This window comes from Spinacia oleracea, chromosome 2 (assembly GCF_020520425.1).
Source record: "Spinacia oleracea cultivar Varoflay chromosome 2, BTI_SOV_V1, whole genome shotgun sequence".
Lineage (NCBI taxonomy): Eukaryota > Viridiplantae > Streptophyta > Magnoliopsida > Caryophyllales > Amaranthaceae > Spinacia > Spinacia oleracea.
In genome coordinates, this window is record NC_079488.1 from 90,777,937 (window position 1) to 90,791,002 (window position 13,066).

Here is a 13,066-nt window from a genome sequence, read left to right on the forward strand (position 1 = left end):
ATTACCAAGGAAAAGACAAAAATAAACAATGAAGGAAATGGGGGGTATATTCGTAAATTCACTGTTACAGGAATAGTAAGCAATGTTCAAGCCTTTATATGTGTTAGGATGTACTCCCTCCGTCCCGAAATACTTGACTTGTTTTCCTTATCGGGTCGTCCCTTAATACTTGACCTGTTTCTAAAAATGGAAATATTCTAACAATATTATATTATTTCTCACTCCACTCCTATTAACCCACCTACCACCTACTCCATACAATAAATAATTAAAAATTCAACCCCTACTCTCCCCCAACCCCACCTCTTAACCCACCTCCCACTAACTACATTAAAATAATACCCCACTATCAACTATTACCTATTAAATCAAATAAGTCAATTCAAGTCCCTTAAACTCTGTGTCGGTCAAACCGGGTCGAGTATTCCGGGACGGAGGGAGTATACCTTAAGAGTTGGATTCAATACCAATTCTGTCATGAATTGTCATCATTAGTTATTATTACTCGTATAATTTACTATGTAAATTCAAAGAAGAACTAAGATTATTTCTTTTTTTCGGCAAATAAATTTTCTTTTACCTAACCAAAGATGAAGATTATACAAAACTCCAGTTCACCAAGAACAAACATTTTGAATTTACTTAGTATACATTATAAGATACAGACAAAGTATTCAACTATTCATTATCCCAGACGATGTTCAGCAAATCCAAGGGAACATTAACAAACAAGCCTCCCTCCAACAACTTTTTACAAGGTAAGTAACTTCCATTACACTCAAAATATACCTCGGAATCTTACCTGCATATCATGTTATAATGTATGTAGGTTTGGAGCTAGACAAGGTTATCTTCATCAAGTTCATCTCCCTCTTCTTCCCTAGCAGCTCCAGCCTGAAATGCATTCAGTTCCCCAGTTGGCAATTTCCTAGCAAGCCTGATTATCACATGGTCCAAATTCGAAATGATGCTAGATTGCCCCACACGTTTAATTTCTTCAGTATCTCCTTCTCTATAAGCAGATAGAAGTTTACTAGCAGAACGAAATTGATCACTACCCATAAAAGCATCAGTTTGTAAACAATCATTGTAACACTGCTCTGCTTGTTTCAAGTCATGAATGTAGAGGTAAACAATTATGGCACTAAGATAAGCCTTGCATTGGCTATTTTTAGCATTGCACTTATCAGCTGCTAATCCCCACCGAAGTAAGACTGTCGCAGCATCTTCATACTTCTCAAGTTTTATATAAACACTGGCGGCAGCTCTATATAAGTCAAAGGCCATCTGCTCCTTTTCGTCTTCTTCAAGAATATCACAAGCATTTATGTATAAATTGACAGCTTCCTCGGGCAAAGACTCTTCCAATGCACGGGCACCTTTTGCAACAGCATCTGATGCAGGCTGTGATCTTCCACATTCAATATACAACTCTGAAGCCCTTCTATAAAAGTCAGCAACCTCATTCCAGCTACCTATCTCCTTTGCCATCGCAGCTGCAGATTCCATATGTCTAGCTGCATCCCAAGGTGAGGAGAGCATCTCCTGTCCCTTGGATGCTTTCTCAAAAGCTAACTTTGCTTTCTCGTAATGTTTACCAACCCTGAGGGAAATACCAGCTTGTTCATATAAAACCGCTGCATTCTTCCAATCAGCGTTCCATCTAGTAAAACTTAGCTTAGTCATCTTGTCAGCTTTGGCCATCAGCTTTTCAGGATCTGAACTTGTCATGGCGAGCACCTAGCTTCAATAATAACAGGTCTATTCCAAGTCTACTATTGACGGATCCTTAAAGTTCCTGAAGGATTTCACAATACCTGCATTCAAAGAAACAACAGGCTTACATCAACAGCCATGCTACAAAATATATGCAAACCTAAATAGCTCATGCACCATAAACAGAGCTAAGCAAATGAATCAACAGATTATGAGCTCCTAAATAATAATCAAATAAGATCAGTTGCTAAATTTTGCGTGCACTTCTAATAATATGTAGAGACTTTCAAAGGCAAATGCCTCCTGTAGAGGTTTTAAGATCAGTTGCTAAATTTTGCGTGCACTGCTAGTAATATGTGGAGACTTTCAAAGGCAAATCGGATATAAGTGCAAAGGAACAGAACAGAAAGAAAAAGGAAGATTTATGTTCTTTACAGGACACTTAAACATGGGAAGTCCGCCATAAACCCCACAACCCCCATAGTTCCCTGGTGCAAATTGTTGCCACTACTCCCTTGACTCTCAAATAAAACTTTATATTACACGTGAAGTACGCTGTTGAGAGAAGAAAAAGAATGAGAAATTGTCAAATTGAAAGAATTGCAGGAACCAGATATTTCCGGATACTATTCAGCCACAACAATGTTAGCAAAATACACCAATTTCATCATCAAGAAAATACTGTGAGCAACATATTACAGGTTCTCGAAAAAAATCACCCAGTAAATCATTCACACCATGCCTAGCATCACATATTACATCTACATATACCGCAAAGAAAATACAGTTGAGAACTCTAATGGAAGCAAAATAGCCAATTAATATCCTTTCCCTTCCTCGCAACCAAGAAAAGGAGAACGTACCTTACATCCACATATGTTTACCTGTAAGTCATCTCCCCTGGAAACAAGATTGAAGAAAGCAAAAATGCCTTGGAACTTTATCAATGCCTATGTGCAACTAAGAGCCATGCCACACAAAACCACTCTTCATTTGCACAATAATTCATTTAGTTATCCATATTTTTCACTGAAACTTTACCCCAAACATCTGTACAACCATGTTTAACACTCCCCAAATATGCTAGGCTTAGAAAATACAGTAGTTCCTAACAATATATCACACACATTTCAACAACAATTGATATGGATCCAGCTATTTGGAAAATGGAGGAAGGGGGATTCTCTGTGCAACATAAACCCTCTCCAGCCTACGCTAGTCCCTTTACATAATTTTGTAAATAAAATAAAACTAGTTCACTGTTGTATACTTGATTGGTTCTATAAAATTACTGATTTTTACTAATCAAGACTTGATTCATTGAGTTTAAAAAAATTTACTGGATAAGCTGTAAGCTGTAGGTAACAACAGCAAAAAAATTATAGGGAAAAAAAATCACAAACAAACAAAAGAGCGACTGTCAGGTTTGCTAGGTAAGCCTCTATGACTATCTTTATCAAACCTCGCCTTTTCTTCCTCAACCGATTCTGGCACTGCCTTAGTTCCTTCTTCCAAATACTTTTCTTTACGAAATTAGGCATATTCGAATTACTCCCTCTGTTTCTTGAACATCATCCTACTCTCCGTTTTGAAGCTTTTCCAATTTTCATATTAATAAAATACTACATATGTTTTTCCCTTTCTACCCTCCTTGCCTCACATGTTGGATGACTTGAACCCATAGAAATTCACATTCTATTTAAACCACATTCTAACCCCATCCAAAAAGCCAAAACGAAAATATAAGTAACCAAAATGAAATTCTTTCATATACACCAAGGCAACAAATGGAATGGTACAAACTATTAACATTTCAAACAGACTCTTGCATAATACTTCTTTAAAAAAATATAAAATGTCTTCGCATCATCATATCACCAAAGTGAGACTACTTCTCTAAATTCAAGTTACCAAAACGAAAACATAACAAATACGGTCAGGAGGTAGAATTCAACATGAACAACACCAAAATGTGAATCACCCAAATGTTTATCAAATCATATATATAAAGGAGGTCATCCAATAATTTCTACAAATTCAACAGCTCCTAAACATTTGGTAATCGCAGTGTCCTTACTTACATACTCTCAAACTGTACATAGACACAACTTAATTGACCTAAGCAATCTGGCTGACGATTACGAAAGGCTACTAGGAAATGTACACACACTCATGGAGGTAAGAAACAATATATAGCCAGCCAAATATCAAAGTTTAGGAATTTCAGCTGGCCCAGTCCAGGGGCATCAAAAGTAGAAGAGATTATATGCTTGTGAAGTTTGAAATACATGAAATTGACATAATAGGATTTTATCAAGATTCTGGGGGTAACAGAATAACCATTTGCGTTCCAAGGGATAATTTACTTAGAATAGCATCAATTGCATTGAGTGATTGAGGCACCATGGCCCATGATAAATATCACTATTTAATGTAAGATTACAATCCCAGCAATCTCCCAAAATATCTAGTTCTTGCAAACATGATTAATGAAAAAGGCTTTTTTCACAATTATTCCAACCTACTAGACTAACTTAAACAAAAGTTGAGAAACGGTCATCAAGTTCCCATACAGACCATCATCACAATAGTACAGAAATCTAGATCTTACACAATCCACCCTTATAATATTTTGTAACGCATATACAGTAATACAGACCACTAATCGTTGATTTCGATCATTAAAGGTTTATGGTCAAAATCTTAGCACTCTACCTTCAAGGTAGAAATCAATGGCTGAGCTGAGGAGGAGATCTGGAAATTAAGGCATGGAAGTCTGCCGTATGGGGAAGAAAGAGGAAATAAGAAGGAACAAAAAGTAAAAGTTAAATTATTTGTTAGTCAAAGGGAAGTTATGACATCTAATATTTTGAACCAAACATATGTAATTAGGTAAAGGTTTATAGGTATCACTCATCCCAAACCTATGGGTTTGATACCTAACACCATACTTGATACCCAAATGTGAACCAAACAGCCCCTAGATTATTAGAACAAGCAAACAAATTAAACGAACACACAAATAAAACTATCGAAAAGAAAATAGAAAGCAAATGAGTGACCACTAAATATGACAATCTAGTGATTTTGAGGGTTTTGATCGGAAAATTTTGTGAGATTTGACCTAAGAAACAAGATTGAAGATAATTGCAGAAAAAATAAAGTATGTTAGGCTTGTTTATCCTCATTTGACTTCTGTGTTCACACTTTTTTTGAACACTAAAAGTATTTTTTTAGACCAAGCTAGTACTAAAGTACCTCGGCACTTCATTGTGATGTGGAAATTAGCCCTATACCTGTAAATTGAAGCAAATTAGAACAATACTTTTTCCGCTACCTACAACTAACACATAATGAACATTTTCCAAGTTAAGCTCCCCAAGAAAACATAAAGCCGGAAAACAACAATTAAAAAGATTTGAAAAGAATAATTTTTTTTTTCCCGAAATTAATAGCCTAACATTTTTTTTTATATCAGCCTTTCTCCCTTCGCTTCTGAGTTCTGACTACTTTCCACCTACCTCTCTCATTCTCGTCCCCATGAAAGTCTATTTTCTCTATATTGTACCCTCCTCGACATATCTATACAGGTATTTTATACTCCGTAATGTGCAACTTTTTGTAGTTTTATGTTCCTTCGGTTCAACCTTTTGGTGTTATGGTGTATACGAATTCAACAAATGCCCCGCTTTATAGCAATCAATGAGTCAGTGACTTGCGGAATTGATTAAAAAGATAAACTACAAACTTAAAGATCATTCTATACAAACTCATGAATTATGGAGTATTATATTTCGCAAATTTTTCTAGTTGTAGGGATAGGCATTTAGGTATTTCAATTACATTAATGTTTTCAATTTCCTAGTTAGGTTTCCTTAAACTCGTCAATGACCTCGAGCAACCCAGAGGGGGAGGGGGGGGGGAGGGGGGGGGGGGGGGGGTCTGTACTTTTACATTGTGAGGAGGGAGAGAAGCATGTTATCTTAAGATTCAGAGCCTTAGAGGAAGCGGAAGCCATGACAGAGAGATAAATGTTCAGGGAGAAGCCTCTGACATGGGGTAGGGAGTGTTTGCTATCTGATTCGAGTATTATAGAATTTCAGTGAGATATACATGTGTTGATCAGAGTGTGCTTGAAAATATTGGTTAGGTGTTTGCGGAAAAAGGTATGGGGTTGATTTGCTTTCAACAAAAAGTGAAGGGCTAATTTGCATATCACACTAACTGTTGGGGCTAATTTGCATATCACAGTAAACTGTTGGGGCTAATTTGCATATCACACTAAATTGTTGGGGCTAATTTGCCATGTTTCGTATTTTCCAACACTACAAATATTAGTTACCAATTTTTTGCTGGAAATTTAAAAAATTAAGCATAACTAGTGTCAGTATGACTAAGTTTAATTACATAATACTCCCTCCGTCCCAAATTAGTGTTTACACTTATCATGGCACAAAATTTTAGGAGATAAGTTGTTATTTGGTTAGCAAATACTATTTTGTTGAAAAGGTAGATGTGATAGAAGATAGTGGAGTATTATTTTTAATTGAATGTGAGAGAGCATGGACCATAAATTTTTGGTAGTTGAAAGAGAGAGCTACTAAAATAATTGTGGGGTCTATCCTAAAATAGAAGTGTAAATTCTAATCTGGGACGGATGGAAATGAAAAGTGTAAAAACTAATCTCGGACGGAGGGAGTACAACTTATATCACAAGTTCACAATCCACTTGTAGTATCAAGGAATAAGAAACAAATAGAATCTGAAATCAGTTAAGATACCAGACAAGCCCTTAGTTGTGGAGATAGAATCATGTGTTATAGACTGAAGGATCTAATAGAAATTGAAGAGAAAATAATAAGAAAAGAAGAAAGAGAAAATGGGAAAGAGAGATTGTAACATTGATGCGGCAAAATCACCAGTACAATGCTCAAGGAAAAAGATAAACAATCACGTTCTGAATGACCTCTCAAATACAATCCCCTTATTATTTATACTACTATTGCTGTCACCAGCAGGGCTGATGTCACTATCTATGATGTCACCTTCTAACAAACTCTGACATATACCCTCATTAACAAGCACTGTTCCTCACCTACACCAAGCCCACAGATATTGCTGACGCATACCTTTAGGGTGACTTTCCCACTTAGCCTTGTGCACATGCCTAACATAGGTGTGGATAACTAGGGGCTGCTTGGGATGATGCATAACATTGCCTGCTCCCCAAAGCTTCACCTTGTCCTCAAGGTGAAAGGCTGGAAATCTCGCTTGAGTGCTCTCAAAGTCCTCCCAAGTCCCAAGTCGCCTCATACCCTGGCAGGTTGTACCATTTGATCAATACTTCCACCCTCGAATTTCTTTCTACTTATGCCGTACGTACATCCATACTTACACCCAGACAGTCTCAGGCAGGACTTCCATCTCCTACTCTTAGTTCAACTGTTCAAGTACGGGCGTACAGTTCAAAGCCTCTCCTTTAGCCGCATGGGTGTATGCGAGATGTGGGAGGCAATTCAACTTATAAGCCACACTACCCGTCTTCTGGACTACTGTGTATCTTAGTTTTAAAAAGCGCAAAGCGCACTGAAGCGCAAAAGGGCCCTGGAGCTTAAGCGCAAAGCGAAAGAGCACGCTTTTCGTAGGCGAAACACACCCAGGAAGAAATAATAAAATTTTAAAAGTTCAGAAAATATGGAGAAAATATGGAAAGAAAAGATGAAAAAAAGAAGAGAAATCAAAACGATGAATGAAAAATTCAGAATCCGACGGGATAAATCCGGCGAGAGGGCTAGAGAAATCCGGCTACGGGAGAAAATTGCACTAGGGTTTTCAAAAACTTCTCAAATATTCGCTTTTCAAAAAAAATCACGTGATACTTTAAAAAAGAAGATTAGAGTCACGTGGCTTTATTTTTTACAAAAAAGAAGGCCTGATGCACCCAACTACAGGAAGCGCAAAAGCGTTAGGAAGCGTAGAAGCACCGAAGCGCTAGGAAGCGCGCGCTTCATGTATCTCGCTAGGCTTCGGCTGGCATAAGCGCGTTTTGCTGTGAGCTTCCGAGCTTCCAGGGCTTTAAGCGCAAAAGCGCACTTTTTAAAACTAAGTTGTGTATGGAACATAGAATCTTGGGGCCAACTTATCAAAGGGGCGCATAGCTAAGGACTTGTGGCGATAAGGCTGCAACTTCAAGAATACCTTACTCCCAACAACAAACTGCTAATCACGCTTTTTTCTATTCGCTACATCCTTCATTTTCTGTTGTTCCCTCAACAGATTCATCCTCAATTCGTCTAACATTGCATCTCGCTCGTGCAGTTTCTCTTCTAACGAATTCACAGGAGTTTGACCCTTTCCCGCACGAAAAAATTGAGGTGGGTCTCTCCGATACAGGGCCTTAAATGGAGTCATTTGAATCGAGACGTGCAGGGACGTATTATACCAGAAATAAATTGACACCTTCAGAGGTAATAATAGCAAATAATGCACCTTTAATTTGAAACACTATTCTTGGACTAGACGTAGACTATTTCAAGTTTGGAACAGGCAAATGAAAATTACTACAACATTCATATGGACCCTAAACTTCACTGTCAGCTAAAAAATTTTGAGGGAATAGGGCACAAAATTTTGAACTTTCAAAACATGGAGGCTTACATTAAGGCAATTTTCTCCCAACTGACCAAAGACATTTTCAAACTTTTGCTAAGCAGGATGACATCAAAGTAATTATATTGCGTTCATCCGTTAATAACTATTACACAAACCTATTCCTAGTGCAACCACACCCATCACTTAATAGCAGAGTACTCAATCCCGAATGAAGTTCAAACCAAAATCAAACATTCTCCAAAATGAAGTTACTTACCAACTTCTAAGCAAATTAATCACTTGTTTCTAGCATTTACAACCTTATTTGAAGCCCAAATCACACATATGCGACCTCTTATATCATCAATTTTCCAAGTTATCCATGGTAAGTACTGAAGATACACATACATTTAACTCCCAAAACTGTTCGGAAGTTGACTCCATCTCCAAGTATACGTTATCTGGCAGTTCCTATTAGAAAAAGCATGCAACTAACTCAGTCCAAAGGTCCTCTAGAAAAGAACCTTTAGAAAACCCTAGCAAAGTTAAGCCGCCACCCTCATCAGCCAAAAACCATATGCAGATCTAGCCAACTCATTAGCCAAATGTTCATCTATATAGTCCATTATTAAGACTTCTCTAAGTCAGATATACAAGAATCTCAAATTCCTCATGACCAATAGTATCTTTGAGTTCAGTAGAAATTGATATTCTTCATCACTTAAGTCCTCAGTCGGACGTGATGAAGACTGTAAATTCGCCTCACTTAAGCTAGAGCCCAGCTTTGAGTTTGCATCTTCGCCAGTCGCCACTATCGCAAAATAATTTCAGTCTAATGCTCCCCCCCCTCTCGGTGTTACCCATGAGATTTAAGAATTCGTTTTCATGTCGAGAGATGGGTAGTTTTTTCTCGTCATCGACCTCTATTCTCTCGTCGCCGCCGCTCATAGTATTCAGAGTAATCTGATCTATTTCTCCGGCGTGATTTAGCCATAGTTGAGTTATGTCTGTTTTGTGAATTTGTTGTAATTATATTGTAATTTTCTTTATATAATTCGTAAATTTGATTTTTATTTGTTTGTCGTTTAGGTTTAGATTAGTTTCTCTTAGATATTACAGTGTAGTTTGTTCTAGTGTCGGGCTTCGGGCTTGCTCACCGCTAGAGGATGGTGGTCATCATATACCGTTCGGCTAATCGTTTACCTTTAAAGTCTATTCACCAAGTTTACTTGGATCTGGGGCTGGAGTAGTATGAGGTTAGAGCGTAAGTATCATTATACTATATGTTCTCTATCTTATTTGCTTGGAGTCCATGTATTTCACCCGAAAGGATGGGTCACCCGAAAGGGTGAACTAGGAAGTCCGCCTAACTTTCTTTCCTTATCAAAAAAAAAAAAACTCAGTCCAAAGGTCTCATGAAACCAATCTTTGCTGCATTTTTAAGGGGAAGGGAAATGGGCATGAATTTTAGACTTTTGAATTTTGCAGAATTGAACCGAAGCAATTCCTCCAAATTGACCAAAGTACAATTCAAGATATTTCTCCTCAAGGGGACGCAAATTATTGGATTGTGTTTAAGCCTTAACATCTCCTGTTACTGGCGCATTCTTTGTGTGAATACAGTCACCAAGTCCACCAATTAGTTGAACTTCATGACATGATAATTATCCAAAATGCAACAGGAAACAAAATCTCTCTTCAGTCAAGTTATTTTCAAAGCAAATAAATATCCTCCTCCTAGTAATTGTAGCCTCATTGCAAGCCTACATTACATATATGATATATCCAACAACCTCTTTAAACTTTATCTTTTCAATTTACCTATTGTACTTATTGAGGATGCTCCTACATTTAACCCCCAAAACTGCTTAGAAATTGAACCTAAATCTATGTTTTTTTACAAAAAAACTGGCGGCTCCTCTTTGAAAATAAATGCAACTAACTCACTCATAACTTCACAAACATTATAGTTCAAGCATTGCAGCCCATCAATTCCATTGTCATCTCCGATATAGTCAAAACTTCGAATTCGTTGCCTTTTAGATTATAGTGACCAAATTAAATGGTTATTAAACTACATACACTTCTTGGTAAAGCACCAAAGCTTCTCAATTATCACAAGGGTAAGGCTGCATATATTTTAACCAACCCCTACCCTGTCCAGAGCCTGAACTTCCCAGCAACATTTATAACATGTTCGCAAAACTACCATTCTTGGCCATGAGTAGTGCTTTACCACAATCTCCCATGTTGTACTACAGCTCAAATGACCAGTCCATCCTCCCGTATGGACTTTCTTAACTTGTTTTTTTCAGGGCAATAAAGGCTTAGGGCATCCCTTTGGCATTCAAATTCACCATAAAAGTAAATATCCTTTCCCGTCCTTCAAAATGAAACCAATTAAAGACCTTTTAAATCTTAAAACAGGCTCATTGTCACACAGAAAATTAGACTATTAAAGCAAGATCAAACGGGGCTCAAAATGCTCATATTTTCCGGATTCTTATTTATCTGTGCTTGGCTGACACTTAAAGACCTTTCAAGTCCAAAACAGGCTCATTGCCACACAGAAAAATTAGATTATTACAGAAGCAAGATCAAACGGGCAAAATGCTCATATTTTCCGGATTCTTATTTTATCTGTGCTTGGCAGACATTGAAATGTAAGCTACTACGATAGTAAAACGAAAAAATAATTGTTTTAACACTATCTAATAAATGGGAATAAGATATCCCTACTTTTGGGTAAACTTCGCGACTGGACACTATAAGACGCTACAGTCTTAATCTACATGTGAAAATGGAGTTACGGATTCTTTTTTACTTCGAAGGACATGCATCTATAAAATCAGATGAGAAATTCAAAAGTAATGATAGTCTAGCTGAACAATTTACAACCCTTAGTAGGGACTCACATGCCCTAGACCGGCCAGTCAGCCAACTCCCTCGAATCACATGGCCTGAATTTGTCCATTTTCACAGTTTTTCATTGAAGCGAGATCCCCTAAGCCAGACTCGTCCCAGAACCAGGGCAGGAGGTGCACTGGACCCAGGGAGAAAAGGCCCATTTTCACAGTTTGCCATCTTAACGTAAAAGGGTTATAAACAAAAGCCTGCGAAATTAGGCTGAATTGTTAAAGTGATTGATTGCCTCAATAGTATTCAGGCCTTGTTAATCATCAAACTTCTTATGGCGTCGGTGGTTCAAATCTAACCTAATAAGCTATCTTCTCATGTATAAAACAACCACCAGCTACATTTCCTCCACCTCCATATTCAAATTAGAAAAAACAGTGCCCAGGCCCAAAATCTTATTCAATCAAACTCATAAATTACATTAAAAAAAAAATTGAATTCAATCAAACTAAACTTTGTTATTGCTCTTTTCTAGTCTGCTCCCTCTTTAAAAGTCCATATCAACCCCCAAAATATAGTATTTAATAAAAACGAAAATGAAATAGAAGGATAATATGATTTTCATCTTCAATTATGAACTGGGTATAGACTAATTAGACATAAAACAGCACCAAAATCAAAGCCAAGAAAAAACAAATCAAACAGAATATATCCAACAACAAGACTACATCACAGAATATATCCAACAACAAGGCAACAGAATGTATTTAAATACTTCATGGATCTATAAATGCAAACTTAATCAATAGATAAATCCGAAAAAGAAAAAGAAGTGAAGAAAAATAGATGAGGAAAAGAAGCTATACACTGTGGTGAACACCGAGAATAACAGCGGCAGAGAAGGTGAGGTGGTTGGAAGTCCCCCCAAATAAAAAAAATTACAATGGAAGAGACGCCGCCGACTAGAGGTGGTGATACAGGAAAATGGTGATTTCGGTGGAGGAATTAGGTGGAGGAAGAGGAGGATTGGAGGAGGCAATCACCACCCCGGAGGAAGAAGAGGAGAACAGCTGCGATTTGGAGTAGAAATTTTATTTCCTGTTACTTTTGCATAAATTTTTTATTTTTGCAGCGATTTGGTAGCACAAATTTTTACTTTCTGCAGCGAGACAATTATTTACTGGTGGTTTACGATAAACACAAATTCTTATTTACAAAAGGTATACAATAAATATTGTACACCGAAGTAAAAGTTGACTCAAAATACTTTATCCTTACATAGGTAAAAGTTATCTATTTTATATTTTCAAACTTTTCTTATTTTAATAACAAAATTTCTTCAAAATCATTAATAATGTATAAAAATTAATCATTTAATCTTTTAAAATGTTAATTTATCAAAAAAAATTCATAATATAAAAGTTAACCAAAACATAGTAAAAGTTACAAAGAATTAGGTAAAAGTTACTTTGGTGTACGATAAATTTATTGTACACCTTGTGCGCGCAAGACCTAAGTTACTCCGTAAAAGTTATGTAATTTTTAGTGATAATATTTTTATTTGGATTTTTTGAAATTTTACACCTTAAAAAAAAACTAGTTTTTGTAATTTAACAGCTTACTTAATGTTTATTATATATAAACATCTTAGAAAACAAAAAATTTACAAATCGACATCACTTAACGTTTTATGTTATGGTAAATCCCTAGCCAACGACTACTTATGTTTCCACTACTATCTCTTTGATCTTCTCATCTTCCACCATTAGTTCCACTCTGCAAAGGTACAATTTCTCCAAAATTTTGTCTTAAAATTCAGATATTACCTCCACCATTAATTCCATTCTTCATAATTACAATTTCTCAAAAAATTAGCCATCAAAATTCTGATATTGAAAGAGAG

The 13,066-nt window shown here is 36.7% G+C and overlaps 1 protein-coding gene across 1 annotated transcript; it reads right to left on the bottom strand.

The window, feature by feature from the left end:
• Positions 1–613: 613 nt before the first annotated feature.
• LOC110775259 (gamma-soluble NSF attachment protein) lies at positions 614–12,302 on the bottom strand. The gene is made up of 2 exons (XM_021979866.2): positions 12,030–12,302; positions 614–1,817 (listed from the first exon to the last, which is right to left on the bottom strand). Exon 2 carries the CDS (start codon positions 1,729–1,731, stop codon positions 838–840), a length of 894 nt encoding a protein of 297 aa, XP_021835558.1. The 5' UTR covers positions 1,732–1,817; positions 12,030–12,302; the 3' UTR covers positions 614–837.
• Positions 12,303–13,066: the final 764 nt, after the last annotated feature.